This window comes from Sylvia atricapilla, chromosome 20 (assembly GCF_009819655.1).
Source record: "Sylvia atricapilla isolate bSylAtr1 chromosome 20, bSylAtr1.pri, whole genome shotgun sequence".
Lineage (NCBI taxonomy): Eukaryota > Metazoa > Chordata > Aves > Passeriformes > Sylviidae > Sylvia > Sylvia atricapilla.
The window spans coordinates 8,347,694-8,366,877 of record NC_089159.1 but is presented as its reverse complement, the minus strand read 5'-3'; the positions used below and the strand labels follow the sequence as shown (position 1 = coordinate 8,366,877).

General features: G+C 47.9%; 1 protein-coding gene across 2 annotated transcripts in view; it reads right to left on the bottom strand.

The window, feature by feature from the left end:
• YPEL2 (yippee like 2) overlaps window positions 1-15,623 on the bottom strand; it is a 33,632-nt gene extending 18,009 nt beyond the window's left edge. The window contains exons 1-2 of one of the 2 annotated variants that reach the window (XM_066333492.1): window positions 15,523-15,623; window positions 3,891-4,204 (exon numbers count right to left, since the gene is read on the bottom strand). In XM_066333492.1, coding sequence (XP_066189589.1) covers window positions 3,891-4,007 — 117 coding nt within the window. In that variant the 5' untranslated portion in view covers window positions 4,008-4,204; window positions 15,523-15,623. Of the gene's footprint in view, window positions 1-3,890; window positions 4,205-15,522 lie in introns of those variants that run through there. The other variant, XR_010745125.1, reaches the window with a different exon arrangement.
• Window positions 15,624-19,184: the final 3,561 nt, after the last annotated feature.

Sequence of the window (19,184 nt, the reverse complement as noted above, 5' to 3'; positions counted from 1 at the left end):
CATAAATCTCCCCAAGAGCTGCTGAAACACCGGGCTCAGCCTCCAGCAGCCAGGAAAGAGAGAAGTCACAAGGATTGGGAGGGAATTTTCCTGATAAACCTCCCAAGCCCTGACTGGGAAGATCAAAAAGAGCTTCTAAGTGCTTCCCTCATTAACAACCCCCAAATGAGAAAGTCAGGCACACAGGAGTCCTGGATTTTATATTTTTTTTCCCCCTAAATTCTCAGGGCTGGAGGAGCTGCAGCCTTTTGTGCTGAAGAATTTCCCATTCATGTTCAGCGGAGGTTCCATGCAGACATCAAAGGAGAACATTAAACTTCCCTGGCAAGCCTCGGGCTAACTTCAGAGGATCCATCCACGAGTAATGTTTAGCAGTTGGATCACAGTAATTCACAAAAAAAAAATAGAAAAAGAAAAAGAAACTGCAGGACGCCCACAAGACATTCTCCACATATTTCCATAATCAGGGCCATTTCTGCTGAATTACTGTTCACATTGCACCAAAAAAAAAAAAATAAAAATTCAGCACCCAAGACACTCAAGTGGCATCTTTGGCCTGGATCTTTCTGCTCTTGTTCCCACCTTCCTTTAATGGCACCAAGGACATGTGGATCCCAACAGAAAGAGTTGGAACAGCTCAGAGTAGGTAGAAATCAGCATCCCCCTGCCAGTTTGAGAAACTTGTTTAACTTTACCTTGCTAAGTGTCTGTTTTGTTGGCTGTTCCCCTCAGGGCCCACTGGAAAAATGATGTAAAAGGCACATTTGTCAAGAGAAACTCCTGTGTCTCCTTCCTGGAGACATTGATTATGGAATATATATTTTTTCTTAAACATTCTAAAAGCCATGGGATGTTTTGTGCCTGTAACAAGAAGTACCTTTCACTTATTCTTTTGGCATTGAAATATACTTTTTAAGTACAGTTGCCTGGCAGGGTGATTTTGTTTTCACATTAAAATCGAGGAGGATTGGGACACCCTGTACTAATTTGGAGGAGCAGACAGGACCTGCTCCAAAATCTTCCAAGCAGACTGGACAAAGCAGCAGCATTTTCAGGTGGGGGAAAAGGGAGGAACAAAGACATCCAGTGACTTCCTCAAGGTCACACAGGAATCTGTTGCAGGGCAGGGTTGAGTTCCCAAAGTCTCAGCCCACTCAGGCACTGGAAAAAGCAGTGAAACAAGAGTATGTACTAAATTTGGCACAGCCTTTTAAATGATGCATTGCTCCAAGGGAACAAGAACCTCCACTCATGCTAAGCCAGACACCAAAGGAACACAGAAAGGAAAACGACTCGCTCCACCCAATTTATCTGATCACCTTAATATTTCCTAAGTCAATAAGGCCTTTCTTGGCCAGACAGTCCAACCTACAATTTAGATCTTGTTACAAAATCAGACCCACTAAACCACTTTCTCCCTCAGGCTGCAGGAGATAAAAGGCCAAGTAAGCAACATTTTGGTAACTGGCTTCATGTAACAGCTTTGGATTTTCTTAAAAGCCTCAGCATCGATTGTTTTCTTGAAATAGCAATGGTTTATTGAGAAACCTTCTACCCCTTTGAAAGCACAAGGTTTTCCTGAAGAAGAGAGGGAGGCAAAAACTGCCCTGCCGAGGCGTATTTGTCAAAGAGCTTTGGATACCTGGTGCTGGCAGAACACTTTGAAGCCAGAATTAAGTGAACACTGGTGCTGAAGGGCTGGGAGGGGAAACTTGGGAGATGGAGAGGAAATGAAAATATGGACTGACACAGAACAATCCTGGGATTCAGCTCCAGTTGTGTTTCATCCAACAGCTCAAGCCAGTGCTACAACTTGTGAGCATCCAAAAGAGCTAAAAACTCCTGGAGTGCAGAGCAGCCCAGCTCTGGTGTGGTCTCTGCACAGCTCAGGGCAAAATGAGCAGAGGAATTAATTCCATGGAGGCAAATCACCAGCACCCTGCTGTTACACAAAAGCCTGTTTTGTGGGAAATGTTTCCCAAGGATGGTGTCATTTGGGCTGTTTGGGATCTGAGGGGCACAATCAGGTTCAGGATGAGCTGCAGTACAGGAAAGGTCCTGTTCTGGCAGAATCTCCCATTCCTTTTTCCATCCTCGTTCCTCCTTTTTCCTCTGCCACGTTTTCGTGTGGAAAAAAAAAAGCCCCACAACTGCAGGGCCTGGTTCAGGGATGTGAACATAAGGCTGTGATGAAAGAACTGAAACATCTCCCCGAGGCCTTCTGCAAAACTGAACTCAAACAGATAAAAAAGCCACTATTTAAGTTTGCCTGGGAAAGTTCCTCCACATTTGGAAGCCCCTTGAGGCAGGGACTGCCCTTCTGTTCTGTCAAACAGCCACTTGTACAAGCCACGATTGCACAACTGCTTTTATAAGGTTCCCAATTATACAAAGAATGTGTTTTTATTCATGTTTACAACCCTGAGAAACAAAACCCTGAAACCCCAAACCCTTTGCATTCAAATTCCATGACCTGCTAGTGGCTCCACCAGCGGCGTGGTCCCAACTATTGATTTACACCGTGGTCTAGAATGAACTTTTAGGAGGAGCAGATCCCAGAGCACACTGGAATGAACATTCCCAGAAGTCACACTGTGCTTCCCTCCTTTCCCTCTCCTGTCCATATTTTAGCAGCCAGCATTCCTGGGCAGTTTCTGCCTGCCTTGGGCTAGAAACTCAAATTCCAAGCAGTTGGCAGCACTGGCATTGCCCTGCTGGAAGCTACTTAACCTGCAAAGCTGGCTGCATTGGAGCACGGACATGGAACAAGGAGGGGAAGGAAGCATCAAAGGTGAAAGCACTGGGAATGCACAGCCCTGTTTTTGCCTGGCTGGGGACCAGCTGTGTCAAGAAACAAAAGCAGAGCACAAACTCTAATCTACTGTAAAAACGACAAGTAAAACAAGCCTCTTTCCTCAGCCAGGAAAGCACCTTGTGTGTCCCAACACGAAATCCAGGGAGTCACTGCCCCATCTCAACCCCACAGGAGCCTGCAGTCACCCAGCTGGCCCAAAAGGGGAAGAATTTCACCTCCAGGGCACAGATGCTGCCACATTTCCATTTCAAACCCCTTTCCCAGGGGCACAGCTCCTCTGTCCCTGGTGATCCCAGCCTTTCCAGGCTGCTCCCAGAAGCTGAACTATTCGAGCTGCACACACAGAGCTCACAGCACCATTTCCACTCAGCTCAGCTCATAAATCTCTGGCTGTGCCTGTTTTTTCTGAACACAGATTTTCTAAGCTGGATAAACTTTACGGAACAGTTATTCCAAGGCAGCCGAGACCTGGGAGCTCGGTGCCTGACCACAGCCAGGCACTGCAGGCTCCAGCAGCCACTGGGAGTTTAGTTTACACTCAACTTCAGAATAAGCTCCTCTTACTGGCCTGCTCCTTCTGCATTAAAACACTCTGAGAGCTTTTAATTTAGCTTGTCTTTTAACACCCCTCAAGACTTGGAAGGGAATCATCAGGATCATTGAGTTCACTCCAGCACAGGACTGCCCAACAATCCTACCCTGAGAGCTTTGTCCAAATGATTGTTGAATTCAGACAGACTTGGTGCTGTGACCAAACCCTGGGGAGCCTTTTTCCAGTGCTCAGCCACTCTTGGAGTGAAAACCTTTCCCTGATATCCAGCTAAACCTCTCCTGACTCAGCTCCAGCCATTCCTTGGTCACAAGAGTGAAGAGATCAGTACCAGCCCCTGCACTTGTGATGGTGAAGACCTCAAACCATTAAAACCAGCAGCTCACAAATAGATCCTTTGGGTTGAAAGCCCATTTTCCAAGGAAAAAGGCAGCTGAAAAAGCCCATTTTGCAAGGAAAAAGGCAGCTGGATAAGACCAAGCACTTCCACAGATGCCCAATGCGTCCGCTGCAGGGAGCACCTACCTTGGAAATGAGCTCATCGTGGTTGGCCAGGTGAGCCCTGCAGTGAATGCAGCTGTAGGTCCTGTGGCACGAAGGCAGATACGCCTGGAAAGTCTTGGACCTTGTCATCTTCACCATTGGAGCCACGGAGCGCTGGCCGAAGTCGGGGCTGGCCCAGGAGGCGCTCCCGCAGGACGGGTCGCACGGGAAACACCGCAACACGCAGGTAAAGGCCGTGGTTTGGCAGGGGAGGGCTGTGTGGGGCAGGCTCCACACGCTGCTGATGCTCCACACCAAGAGATCCGGGCACAGGAAGCAGGGGATTTCACAGAAACCTGCGGTGGGAAACACAGAGGACACTGAGCTCCAGCGCTGTCCCAGCCCCAGCGGGGATTTAGGGTTGGATTTAGGAGCAGGAGACAGGAGTGATGCCTGGGGGTTAGATCAGGAGCACACACAGTTATTCACTTGCTGACTGCCCTCACACCTGCCCTGCTGTTATCTCCACTCATCCTTCCAGCTCTGGAAATGACTGCAGAGGTGTGAAGATGATTTCCATCGAGCCTTGTCTCCCAAACCCCTCCGGGGAACTCCTCGGGCTCTGCCAGCCCAGGGAGAAAGTGGGGAGCAGTGCCAGCCTTGCTGTCCCCTGTGTGACTCACTGCTCTGACACCCCACAAGTCCCCAGGAAAAATGAGAGCTGGAGCTGGGTTTTCTGAGCCATCAGCTATGGCCATGAGTCACCAAACCAGTTTTTCTCTTCGTTCTGCCCTACTTTCCTCATGGGAAATGCAGAATTCCTTCATTACACTCTCCTTTATGACTCCCTGCAAGGTCTGAAGGTAGAAGCTACTCTATAAACTGCACTCCAGTATTTTATTTTTTTTTATCTGAACATCTGACAGCAGCCAAAGCAAGGCACAGCCTCTGAAGACTACTCCTGATAGCAAGAGACAGTTAAAAACCCTATTCAGGATGGAAACACCATTTTACACTCCAGCATCATCTGACAGCACCTGCAAGGCAGCTCAAGTCTGGGTCTCTTTTTTGTTGGCAGAAATGGTGTTTTCAGATCTCACACCTATAGAAGTCTCACCAGTTACAAGTGTTCCTTTTGAGGATGGAAGAGCAAAAAGCTCCCCTCCTTCCCAGACCCATGGCGTGCATGCATGCTCTACAAATTCATCATGAACTCTGCCTGCTCCTCCCAGGAGGATTTCCCTTTCCATGTGATTCTGCTCCGTTTCTGAGCCTGCACTTTGTGTGTCAAACATGGAACAACACCAAGTTCCCCACCATCACCCACCTCCCAAATAAAGAAAACAAGGAATGACATCTTAGGCATCCTCAAAAACTCTGCCTCCAACACTTTCCCCAAGCCTTGTCGTGGTTGACAAAGCAGACTCAAGGTACCCAAGCCATGGGCAGGGACATCTTGCACTGTCCCAGGGTGTTCAGAGCTCTGTCCAGCCTGGCCTTGGACACTTCCAGGGATGGAGCAGCCACAGCTGCTCTGGGCAGCCTGTGCCAGGCCTCCCCACCCTCCAGGGAAGGATTTTTTGGTGATACATCACCAAACTTCCTCTCTATCAGTATGTAGCCACTCCCTGCTCCTCCAAACAGACCCTTTCCCTCTGTCTGGTTCCAGAGGGACCCTGACCAAATGTAGTGCTCAACAAGAGGCAGAATCCAGTAAAACAACAGGATAGCCATTTTCCCCCCTTTTTTTCTGAGATATTTTTCTTCTGCTCTCCAGGAGGCAGCTCCCTCACAGTCAAATGGGAAAAAGGCATCTTGCTCATCAGGCAAACTGCTGATAAAGCATATCTATCATGATCCTAACAGTCAGCACTTCCACAACAGTGCTCATTCCTAAAGCTTTTCACAAATACCAACTGATCAGATTCACCTTTTCCAATTACAGTTACAGCCACAGCTAAGCAGGACCCATCCTCACACAGAAGGGTTCATTTTCCAGCTTGTGAGGAACTCACCTCTCTCTTGTCCAGCCCAAATGGGGTTTTGCCAGGAATTTACCTGGCCAGTTGCTAAGGGCTGGGCACTGGCTGCTCCACAGCTGCAGCTCTGGATTTCAGCAAGATTTGCCTTTTATACTCATCAGAGAAGGAAGATAAATCAGTCTTCACCTGTATCCTGCCCCAGTTCTTTATGTGCACCAGAATTTTGTCAGAACTGAGTTTTGCTTTAGTCAGCATTGTTTCCCCATCCAAGGTGAGAAGCACTCAAGGGCTGCAGCCTAAATTTGCACGAGGGTAGGAATCAGATGTAAATCAAAGCAGAATCCTCATCTTCTGCTGATACAAAACCACCCCCAGATTCCTGATTGAGCAGCTGATGTGTTTTATCCCAGCCCTAAGGGATAAAACCTGAAATCTGTGATCCTCCAAGTGCAGGGCAGCAAGAGACCAAGTGTGCCCTTCCTGGGACAAACACAACTGGATCCCAAGGCACTGCCTGGAGACAGACTCCCCTGGACAGAACACCTGCAGGAAAGCACAAGGAAGGACTGGCAACCACTTCACCTGATGCCTGGATGAGAATCCAGACTGTGTCTAGATTTCTAATGAAATGGTGCAGTCCCCTCTCACCCTCACTTCAGCACAGATCAGTAAAATAATCAATCATCACTTCTACCACTTCCATCCTGCCAGGCCAAACTTTCCTCTCCTGATCAGCTGGAGGAGGTAACCCAGAGCCCAGTGGAGAGATAAATAAAGCCCAACCAGAATAATATCCCAGCAATCCTTTAATTTGTTGTTTGCTGACCCCTCTGTCCAGACCTGCTGTGCACCAATGCTCCAGAACAATGAATAAACCAGGAAATACTACAGCTGCATTTATCTGACAGAGCAATGAACACACACAGGAATTATCTGCTGCACACAGCTTTCTGCAAAAGCAGTTCGTGAGCATTCATTTATTTGACCTCATAACACACTGAACATCAGCAAAAAAAAACATTTGACCTTTTAAAAGCAGACAAAAAAAAAAATCAGGCGAGATGATATCAGAGGAACTGCAATTCCTGTTCTCAGGGCTGTGTTGAGAAGGCAAACTCCATCTCTCTGCTTCAGGCAGGGCAGAGAATAAAGATCTGTGAGCCAAGATCTTGGTGGGAAGCCCTTGTTAAGAAAATGCCTTGAATAAAAACTTCAGATAAGCTCAGCTATGGCAGCTATAGTTTATCAGCACAGCACTTTCACACAGTCTGATCACATGTGCGTTGTCTACCACGAGCTCTGTCCTCATCAAAGTGTGGGAGAGGAGGGAAAACCTGCAGGAAATGCATTCTGATACCCTACAAGCACAGCCAGCAGCTTGTAAGGACCAATTTCTGTCTTAAATATCATTTTGAGATGTATTTAGTGGCTCCCAGCAATGCAAAACCCAACCCTTTGGATTCTTCATGCCCTAATGACAACTACATTTGAATTAAGACAATTACCAGCTAACAGTGCATTTGTTCTGCTGCAGAACAAAGGCACCAGGATGAATTTGGGCTGTGCCTCTGGTTTTTCAGAATGATGAGCTCATGTTCATCAGCATCACAGGCAGTGGACAGCAGAGGAGTCATTCCACTCACTTTAGAACAGAACAAAAGGAGGTTTTGTTCACTTTATCATCATGCCCAGGACTGTCAGAGAGATGAGTATCTGTCACCAACAACATCATCCATTATTTTTCTTTTCTCATTCAAGAGAAATTTATCTCTGAGATGCACTCACTCATTTCAATAGAAGAGAAATTTGTGCCTGTTAATTAATGCACAAAAAGTCAGAAAGCTGGTTTAGACAAAAGGAAGGAACTCTAAAGAGAAAGCTTCCAACATCATTTTTTGTGGGTTATCAGTGAGAGAATCAGCTGAATGTTTTGCTTGCCTGCACTGGGTGTGTTGGGCTGTCCTGCATTTATCCTGCTGAGTTTTGCTATCAGCTTCCTGATTGGAAAAAAAAAAAAAAATCACCACAGACATTTTGCCATTTGGGCAACTTTTTGGTTCAGAATCCACCCTCCACCTGTGGGTGTCCAACACCCACTTTCCACACGAAGCTGTCAGCAATTCAGGAAACACAAAAAAAGGGGAGGAAGTCTGTGCCAAGCACTTGCCAGACAAGGCCACTGCGTGTACAAGTCCATATGCCAGGGAACAAAACCATCACACACAAGCCTAAATTCTGAATAAAATCCATTTGCAATGCAGCTCAGATGCAAATGTTCACTGTGGCAGGACAAACAACAGGTTTGTTGGGCCTGAGAGTTTGTTTTATGGATTATTCAATTTTAGAGATAAACTTCAGCCTCTGAAATTCTTATTAGAACACAGCAAATCCTATAGAAAGCTGTTTGCAGCAGCTCTGAAACAACCCAGAATTGGATTTTTGGAATAAATTGGAATTGGTTAATTTGGAAACCCAACCTTTCTCCTTTGGTGGGTCTCATTAATATGGAAAGAGTCTGAGATGTGCTGATTCCCAGAGCAAGGAAAGCACAAGAGGAGTTGGTTTGGAGAGTTTTCTGTGTCTAAGCTGTGGCAGCCTGGGCTGCTCCAGGCTCTGAGCAAGATTCCAAGAAAATTCTCAAGGTAAGTTCAGCCCCTTACCAGGGTTTTCTTGACAAAAACTGCCTGAATATTCCTTTTAAAGCAGCTTGAAGGAGGAAGGCTGGTCTCTAGTGTGGGTTGGGGTTTGATGCTCTGTTCTGCTTCCCTATGGAACAGAAGTTATCAGTGTCAGGTGTTGGACCCTCAGAGGTGCCTGGCACTGCTAAAGGAGCATTTTCTACTCTGATGGGGACAAAATATCCTGGTTTGGGGCAGTTCTGGAGATCCACAGCTCTGGGGAAGATGAACCAGATTGTCTGAAGGTGGGATGTACCTTGGGGAAGGTCTGGGAGGAAGGATGAGCATCCTGAATTTAAACAGGGAATAACACAAGGGGAAGCCAAGCAAGGAGCTGAAACAGCAGATGGGTGAACACAATGTGCTTCACTCCTTCAGCATCGTGTTTCTGAAATGCACCAATTTCAAACCCTGGCTAAGGTGACACTGCAAAGAGCTTAGCAGCAGCACCATCACTGATCCCTGGGTGTCTTTCTCTAACACCTCAGCTCATCCTCCAAACCCTGGAATTAGGAAAAGAACAGGAGAAAATGGTGAAAACAGCCAGCGGGACTGACTTTTATCAGCTGCATGGACACAATTACAACACAAATAATACTGAAGCCCTTTTTCCTCCTCTGGGTGCCTCCTAGCAAGTGACTTCACCTCTTCATCGCCGTGAGGAAGCATTTCATGGTTTTGGGAAAAAGGGGAAGGATGGAGAGGGATGGAGGGGGATGGATGAAGGTGATGCTGACGGCAAGCAGCACCCCAAACACCTGCCAGGAAACCACTAGAGGGCCTCAGGAAGAGCTGCAGCAGGAGGCAATCCCAGCCACAGGGAATCCGGGACGGGCAGGATGCCAACGCTGCTGCACCTGCCGTGCTCCACATTCCACAGCCAGCCCGGCAGGAAAAACCCCAGCGTTATCCTGCTGAACAGCTCCCAGCACCAACCAACCCCGCCACGGCTGCCAGGCTGACTGCAGTCATCATCTTTTAAAGGCTGGGCTTTGGTGGCTTTCTTCCCCTCTCTTAAGATCATCACTTCATGTCTGTCTGTCATAATTCTTCTCGTCAAAAATAGGTACAACACCCCGTAACAAACCCTCCTGGGGTGTCTCTGATGGACAGGCTTCCTCTAAAGGTCACCTGGAAAGTGCAGGAAAATGAGTTGAAACTTGAAAGGAACAGAGAGTAAAATTTTAAAACTCACTACAGGTTCGAATTTTGTTTAAGTCTGTGTAGTTGTGTCACTGTAAGCCAGGAAAAAGCCATTAAGTTTATTAATATTTAAAAAAATATTAAATGGTTCTTTACATAGCTGATTAAAGTCTGTAAATTTGGAGATTAAATCAAAATTAAAAGTTTCACTTATTTTAATAACCCACATCAGTGCATTTGCAGGTTCTCAAATGCAAGAAGCAAATCCAAAAGGCTCCTGCATTCCAAGCAGGAATCCTTGTGTGAATTACAGCACTCAGCCAACTGCAAAGGGGGAAAACAGGTTAAAAGGACTCAGAGAAGATGCTGCAGAGGTGCTTCTTTCTTGCTCCTGACTACAGAGGGAGGTGACAATGAGAATTTTCTGAGTTTCTTTACAGCCTAAGGCTGGGCTTGGATCACTCAGTGTCAGAACTGCTCACTCATCTCTCCCCACCACCCAAAGCACCATCAGACAGCACAGTGAAGCACAAAAGGGAAACAACTCTGGATATTTTAATCAAATCCTTTCCTTTACAATTTCATCTCAAAAAGGCACAGGGCAAGCTAGGACAGACATCACCTGGCTCAATGGTTTATTACAGAAGGTTCCTTTAAACCTTTTTTTATTTAAAGGTATTATTGAAAGATTATAATTTATTACTTTTTCCAGGCCTGTCTCTGAAACCACAAGGAGCAGGGACTGGAAGGATTCAGCCTCTCCAAGGAATGACTGACACCTCTGGCTGAATCCTCTCCCACTCTCCCGAGTTGCCTGGCAGCAGTATCTTTGCAATGCAGAAGAGCCTGTGCCGCTGATAAGGAGCAGCAGGGCGAGATTACAGCTGTGAGCTGGCCACCTTCAGGTCCCTCCAGCCAAAGCCAGGGCCCAATTCCAGCAGAGGCCACTCCAGAGGTACCAAACACAGCAGGGAAAGTCGCCTGGAGAAGCAGCGAGATCCCAAAGGAGACGCGGCTTCCGTCTGCTCCCACCAGCAAATCCCACTCCTGCCACAAATAAAAGCTGCAAGCTGGGCTAATTTAACACACTAGTGACTCCATTTCCTTCTCTGCATTTTGCACAGCCCCAGGAAGGGGTAAGAGTCCTGCAGCTGAATCAGCTGAGCTGCAGCTCCTGGTTTCAGCCCCAGCCTGGTGCTGGGCAAAGCCACGTTCAAGGTGAAGGTCACATTTGGAGCCCCAGATCAAGGACTTTGCCAGCACCACACAGACACAGCGTCCTACAAAACCAGACACGACCCCTGCCTTGCTGTTCTAGCACCAACCTGAACTAAAGGCAGCAAGGAAAAGCTCTTCCCATCCAACTGACCATTTACTGACAAAATGGAAACGCTTTTCATCATCCCAACTTCTCAGCTTGAGCTGCTTTAATTGCAAAACAGTCTGGCTGTCCAAATAAATCTCCTATCACTGCATTTTCTGTGGTGCTCCTCAGATCACTTTATTATCTCCCTCTCTGGCAAACGTAGGTATGACCAGGATTCAATTACCTGGGTCTGCTGGATGGATCATCCATTTCTCCCTGATAAAGCCAGGGAACACAGACAGAACATTTATCTATTGCAAGGATCATTCCAATATCCTCAAACACATTAAAGAAGGGTCTGCTAGAGCTGCCTGTCATGACTCACTACTACAAGCTCCCCTTGCCAAATTCCCAAGTTTTCACCTGCCCACAAGCCCCAGCTGCTCCGAGGATTCTTCCCAGGAACATTTTTGACCCAGCCTTGCTCTGCCCAGCAGCTCACCTGTCATGGGACAGGCAGCGACTTTATTTTCTACCCTGCTACATCTGATTCTTTTCCGAGTAAAGCTGAGGATAAAAGAGTGAATTCTGACCCATCTCTGCTAGAAACACTTTTAATGCAACAGTTCCTGCATTAACAAGCGACAAATTCTGTAGCACTTCAGCCACAACCCTTCTCACTTCACTTTAACAGCGCTGTGTGTCAAGGGGGCAAAGTCAGGTGAGGATTTAGAGCTTGAATCTTCACATGACAGATACTCTCTAACTGAATCTAGTTTAAGAAGGTCACGTCAGCTGTTACCTTGCCAGGTTTTGTCATTAGCTCCTCCTGGATATCCTCTCCAGCCTGCCAAGGCAGGTGAACTGAGTCACCTCGCACAGTTCTGTGACAGACCTGATGCATGTTTGAGCTGGGAGTTCCTGGGATTCTCCCGAAGATTTCTTATTTCCCCACAGTTAATAATTAACCCCGTTTTTTTTGTTTGTTTGTTTTGTCTGTGATGTTGGACAGTCTGCTTTTAGTAACATCATGCTCCAGCCATATTTCATCAGTGAAACCTCAGAGGCTTCCTCTGGAGCTCCGTGGCTGGGCAATGCCCAGGTCACACCACGCTACGCTTTGTCCTCGTGGTGACAGTGTGAAACAGGAGAAGTGACACCACTCTGCCTTCCCTCTCAGCAGATCAAGAACTTCTCTGAAGGACAAATTCAAAACATCCTCAGCTTTTTGGAAGTTTTAGTAGCCTTTGCTCGACTGCGGGAGTTTCATTCTGTACAAATCATGACGGCAGTGAAAAAAAAATAAAATAAAGAGGAGTCTAAAAGGAGTGATACGTTTTTGTGAGTCAGCAGAACACCTGAGCAGGTGTAAAAAACCAATCTCTAGATGGACCTGTCGGTGAGGAGACCGGAAGGCAGCTCCACCAAGCTGCATTCCCATAACTTCAGTGAGTCACAGTGCCTGGCACTATCATTTGTTAAAGCAAGAGTGAAGCAGGGATAATAGCTATTTACTAAAAACAGAGGAGCGTGATTAGCTTTAATTAGCATTGTCAAGTGACTTGAGATTGTCAGGTACAAGACTGTGGGAGAACTAAGTCTCATTAATTATGTTATTTCCTGCAGCCTTAAGTGGCTTGGCCAGTCCAGTGACGCTTCCGGAGACGGAGCTGCTCCCGACGGCCAACACATCCCACATCACAGGGTGGAAATGCTCCCAGGAAGGCCTGGGACATGTGGCTGTCCAGTGAAGGGTTGTAGAGAAAGACAAGAAACAGGAATACTCAGCTTGTGTGGTGCAGGACAGCCACAGACCCTGATAAATAGGGACAAAAAGGCAAAATGACACGGCAGAAAGCAGGCTCGGAGATAAGTGACTGCCAAAATGCAGGGAGATGAGAGCAGGGACCAATGGGGGCTGCAGGGAACAGGATTCAGCACTCCTGGCAAACTGTCTTTTTATTCTCCCCGAAATGACAAAGATAAAAATTCACATTCTCAATCAGCATCACACCACCAACAGACACTGATTTATCAGCTAAAGAGCTGTACTGAAGAAATGAAAAATCTTTGAGTCAGAATTAATCTCTCTCCTCCATGGACTCCCCTTGGCTTCTGGAAGGAAAAGGAAACCTGTCCTTAGCCATTAGTTACTGTGATTGGATCTAAAGGACAAGACCTACAAATAAACAGGCACAAAGAAGAGGGAACATCCTAAGGACCAACTCACAGGTCTCTATCAAGGAGTGGAAAAAGGCAGCTGTGTGTCCTGGTTTCCAAGCAATAAACACACTCTGCCACATCTTGGACATCCTGATCAGCTTCAAAACAGCCCAGAGAACTGAATTCTCAATTTCCCCATTCTGACTCCACTCTGTGATCCAGCACTCCACAGCTGACCTCTAATGAAGACTCTGCTTAAGCTCAAGCAAACAAAGCTGTGCCAGTTAATGACCAAAGCCCAATGAAAGCCTGGCTTTATTGGTGCCTCTTCTTCCAAACACAGGGCCAAAGGCAAGGCCGTGATGCAAGAACAAGAAATAAATGGTTTTTTACTCCTCTGCAATGCTTTTGTAGTACCACAGCAGATGAAGGACATCCCAACTTTCTAAACTGCCAGCCAGGACCTACACCAGAGTGACCAGTTCCTTAATTAAATTCTCTCTCTCTCTCTCTCTGCAACAGGTATTCAATCCATGAGTCAAGGAGTCTTTGAGGGAATGTGGATTTACAGGTAGGGATGCTGTCTTCTTCAACACAGCCCTGACTCAACTGCACACACCAAGCAGCAAGGAAAGGAAGTCATTTATTCAGAATCTATGGATCCAGAAGACACGAGGGAGATCAAGGACTGTTTTGCCAGTTATTCCAATCCTGGCACTGGGAAAGAGACACCTGCAAAGAAAGCTAAAATAATGAATAAATAACAGAAGAATAATTTGTCATCTCCAGCAGATGAAAACAACGTCTCTGCCCTCCCTACAGCATTTCCAACCTCAGCTTCAAAGCACAGCCCTCACTTTTACACAGCCTTCAGCAGGAAACAACAACCAGGGAGCCAGGGTGAAAGGGAGATTCGCTGCTCCAGCACTGCCCTTACACAGCAAACCGTGTTTACAAGGAATCAGAGGCGTGGATCCAAACACGACGAGATCTTGAACAAAATCAGTGGGAGTGCTCGGCGAGGATGAAGTCACAAAACACATCCTTTCCAGGCAGAATCCTCTCACGGATTACAAGGCGAGCTCCCTCGGTCTCTGCCTGTTTACAACCCTCTCCCTCGGCACAAGCCAGCACTGCCCAGCTTTTAAGTAACCCTAAACGCATTAGGAGAAATCCTTATCTGGAGCAGGGAGCAGGCGCTGGGGAAGGCAGGGGCAGGGAGGCAGGGCAGGGAGGCAGGTGCTCTGCTCTGTCCCGCCCTTGCCCAGCTGCAGCCGAGGAACACTGGTCTGACAGGCCTTCCTCCGGCTGTTTTCTAAGACAGAAAAAGGCGAGGAAAGAGCCACTCCAGTAAATTGTAGTCTAAGGCTGCAGGGACTCCACTTCTTTTATTCCCACCCGGGTTAAAAAAAAAAATCACATTTTAAACAGGAGCGTTTTGAATCAGGCTTGACTTCAAAAATCAGCACGAAAACCTGAAGCGATGAACCCACGGCTGCTTCTGTCACCTCGAACTTATCTGGCTTTTCTGGCTCAAACCCAGAAGTTTCTATGGAGATGCAGAACCCCGTTACCATTTCGCCCCGAGCCCTTGGCCCTCGGCGGAGCTCTGCAGAGAAGAGGAAGCTGCTACACCCTTATCAGAGGCGACAGCAACAACAGAGCGCAGCCGAGTTACCCCGCGCCCGGTTTCGCCGCTCCGTGTGCCAGAAGTGCCCTGGGAGGGCCGTCCCCAGGCTGCCCGCAATCCCCGTGTCCCCCCGGGCACCACGGCAGCGCTCTAGCAGAGGCACAGCTGAGCCCAGCCGGGGCTCCAGGGAGCGGCAGCGCTGCAGGCGAACGGAGCTGCCGCTCCCGGAGCCCCGGGGGAAGATGCTGCAGCTCCGCGGGGTCACCGCCCTGGCCCCCCGCTCACCCCGTCCCACCTGCGGGCTCAGGGTGTTTATGGTGCCCTCATCGCCACAGCGAGATGGGCGGCGAGGAAGGACCATTTCTGCTCCTCCTCCTCCTCCTCGTCCTCCCCTGGCGTTTCCTCGCTGAGCCCCGGCTCGGCTGGCGGTACCGAAGCCCCCGGCCGGACCTGTTGCCCCCCGCCTCCATCCCCTCGCCCGGCCGCGCACACAAAGGCCGCCGCTCGCCCAGCCCGGCTCTCCCACCGCCAGCACCGGGGGCTCCCCCACCTCCTCTCCCGGCCCCGATGGAGCCCACCGGGGATGCTCCCCGGGATCCGCGGGGCGGGTGGAGGCGGGGGGGGACGCGGGGACACACGGACACTGACGCGGCTGTGGCGCAGCTGCGCGCGGCCGCCCAGCCCCGGCCCCGCCGCGGACGGGCCGGGACGTTTCTCCTCGGCGGCCGCTCGCCCCTCACGCCCTCACGCTCTCCGTGCCGCCCTCACTCACCGCGGCCGCACCGAGCGCGTCCCGGCGCGGACCGAGCGCGGCGGCCGCCGACGCGCACAGACCCCACAGCGCCTCCCCCGCCCGCTGCCTGCTCCCTCCCCTTATACTCTGCCGGCGCTGAGCGACACCTCCTCTACCCAATCAACTCCCGCCGGCACATAGCAACACGCCACTGATTGGCTATCGCCGGCCGCAGCCCATTTTCACCGAGCCATTCAGAGCGCGGCGCTGGCGCGGCGCTCCCGCCCCTCCCCGCGCGCACCGCCGGGCCCGCACGCAGCGGCTGCGGCGGCGGCGGCCAATGGGAGCGCGGCTCGCGCGGCCGCACAACAAACGCGGCGCGGCTCTTAAAGGGGCCGCGCCCGCCCGCGGGGACGCGCGCAGGGAGCGCGGGGGCGGCGCGGCCCCGGGGCTCCCGGGGCTCCCGGGTTTCGGGGCCGCGGTGCAGGGAAAGGGGCCGCTCTGGTCACTTTTTCCCGTGGGTTTGCGGTGTTTCCGTCTTTCCCCCCCGCGCAGGTAATTAGCGCGCGTTAATGAACGGTGTTAATTAGCGGTGTCTGGTGCGCGGGCTGGGCGCTGCGGGTGGCCCCGGGGGAGCAGCGGCAGAGCATGGACACAAAATACACCGGTGCTAGCCCCAAAATCCACCACTATTAACCCCAAAACCCACTAATATTACACCCCCCAAATCCACCAGTACTAACCCCAAAATTCATCAATATTAACCCCAAAATTCACCACTATTACCCCTCCAAATCCACCACCGCCACCACCCCAGCTTCTCCAAAACGCCACAGAGCTAATTGCAAAAATGAGAATATTCCATCTTTCTCCTGGAAATCTCCATCCCAGCCCCTGCCACGAATTTTTTCCAGCAGAGATTTTGGGCACTTTTATACCCCAAGAGCTGCAGCCAGGCTCACAACACCCAGCAAACCCCAATTAAATGCCATCCCCGCAAAGCTCTGTAATTAACACAGCAGCAGCTCGGGACGAGGTAATTTGAAGGCTTCTCCCTGCACGTTTTTATTCCCTAATAACAATAATGCAGTGTATAAAGTACAGGTTTAAGAATTCCAGAATGGTTTGGGGTAGAAGGGACCCTAAAGTCCACCCCATTCCACCTCTGCCATGGGCAGGGCCTCTCCAACCTGGCCCTGGATATTTCCAATATGAACAATATTTAATTAGTATTTTTTTATCCATCCATTTCTTACATCCACAGATTAAAGTTCTACATCTTCAGGGCTGAAATGTATTTGCTTTATGAGATTATTCTTGTTCTAACACTCTCCTGCTTAAGCAAATTCTTAATGATATTTTACTGCAGCATTCCTTAATTGGTAATCCCTGGGAACTATAAGAGCAATGGTCTGGTTCAAATGTTAAACACATGGACTAATAAGGCAGTATCTCCATTAGCTGTGATAATTTTTGTGGGTAAAATAACATCCTACCTTGAGCTATAAATTATTTTTCCTTCCACAAAAGCCGAGCCCACCCTTGTGACCACATTGCTGAAGCAGCTGGGTGAGGAATTCCACGAGCAGATTTTCTATACTAAATGATTCTTTTTTTTTTTTTTTTTTTTTCACCCTTTGTACACTCGTGGTACAATTTAAACACGCTGCTAACAAAGATTCAAGCACCAGGGGAGTTAACAGCTATTAAATACACCGAATAAAGAGGAAAATTGCTATTTTTTTTTGTTTTGTTTGTGTTATCTTTAGACAGCTGCCAGAGGAGCCTGCTTTGAAGGCTTTACTTTAAGCTTCTTCTTTTCTTAGATAACCTCCTGCCTTCCCCAGGCAGCAGCAAAGAGCAAACACCAGATTTTCAGCCCCTCTCCCCACTGCTAAAAAGCTCTCTGTTGAACAGATCTAGACGAGGTTATCAGCAGGAAGTGGTGACAGAATTTACTTCAACTTTAAATCACCCAGAAACCACAAGAAACCATCAGCAAAACAAATTTACACCATCGAGAGGCTGCTGCACAGCAGTGAAATTATTTTGGTTTTGTTCACCTCATTCGTGCAGCAAAACTTTCGGTTTGTTTATAAAAATAACATTATTATTGACAAGGTGAACATCAGTATTGTTTATATTTGAAGGTTTGTGTTGTAATAAGCTTGGTTTAATAAGGTGGTATAAATTGGAATTATATTGCCTTAAGTTCAGCATCACCATGGAAATCTGGGAGCTCACACAGCTTTGGGTTTGTAGTAAAATATCACCATAAAAAAGAGAATGAAGAAGAAATTTTGGCTTAACTCCTGTGTTTTATAAAAATTGGAAGTTTTTTTAGGGATAAGAGTGTTTTATCAGCAGCATTTAACTCAGTTGTTCAAAATAAAGTGCTGCTTGGGTTAAATGCTACTTATTAAAGCTGCAAGTCCCATTTTCACTTTTGGTCCTGAGTTACAGAGTTTGGTTGCAAACTTTGCACCATGAGAACTTTTACTGGGCTGAGCTTCAGGGTAATCTATTTTTTTTTTAAGTGAATTTTGGCTCTGCAATAATTACAAACGAGGTTTCAACTGAATGTCTAAACAGGATTTTTAACTTCACTATTTGCAAACACTCATTTCTTGGAGCCTGAGCAGCACAGCTTCTGTTTTTCCCTGCTCAGTTTCTGGTGTAAGTTGAAACCTTAATTATCACTTAAACAAGAAAAGCCCAACTGATCAAGCATCACTACCTGGGGGAAACTTTTGCCATGGCAATACTGAGAGGGGAGAAAATAGCAGATCACCCACTGGGGTATTGCCTTAACGTCTTGGGAATTGTGTGTTTAAATCTGATTTTAAAAAAAATCTCTGTTTATTGGCATTCCTGAGTTTTATTTGCAGCAGGTGTTAATGGCCTTGCAATGAAGAGAACCTCCCCTGCTCTTGCCTTTTTTCCTCGGTTTGTAAAATGGGACTGTTTGAAATTTTTTAGAGACATGAGGAAACGTCCTTCAAGTGTTTCCGTCATTAATAAAATGAGAGGTTTTTTTACCTAATTTCACTATTTTTAGCCCCCACCCCCAAAAAATCCCCACACAACAAAAACAAACACACACCAAAACCACAAAACCCCCAAAAAACAAAAACTCCACCAGCCAGCACCTCCCAGTGCTTCCTCCTGCCCCAAAAATCACCAAGCCATGACTGTGCAGCTATAAAACAACCTGACCCCTCATTTCCCTTTCCGTGGCAATATTTCAGATTTTACGATTAGGAACTCCCTTTTCCATAAGCATTAACAATTCCAGGTTAATAAATGGATGGTAAAACCTGAGCAGACGGTGAGGATGCTGATGGAGCCCCACGGAAATCCAGCGGGAAGTCTCGGGCTGTGGCGGCCTCCCGCGGCAGCACAGAGCAAAGCACCGCACATTATTCTGATTTATTTCCGAATAAAACTCATCCCTTCTCTACGGACACGGGGAATTTCAGCGGCAAATCAATGTAAAAAAAGATTTAAAAATATATATATATCCTGAAAATTCCTTAAAATAATCAGCACCTCGAGCCTTCTTGCTTTGGATAAATAAATGGTGAAGTTGTTCTGAATATTCTGTTTGAGCTGCAGGTTTATGCCAGGTAAGTAACTACAGATAAAAATTTTCCATGTTAAAAGACTCTGTAATGCCCCCCTAATTCCCTTATTCTGGTTTA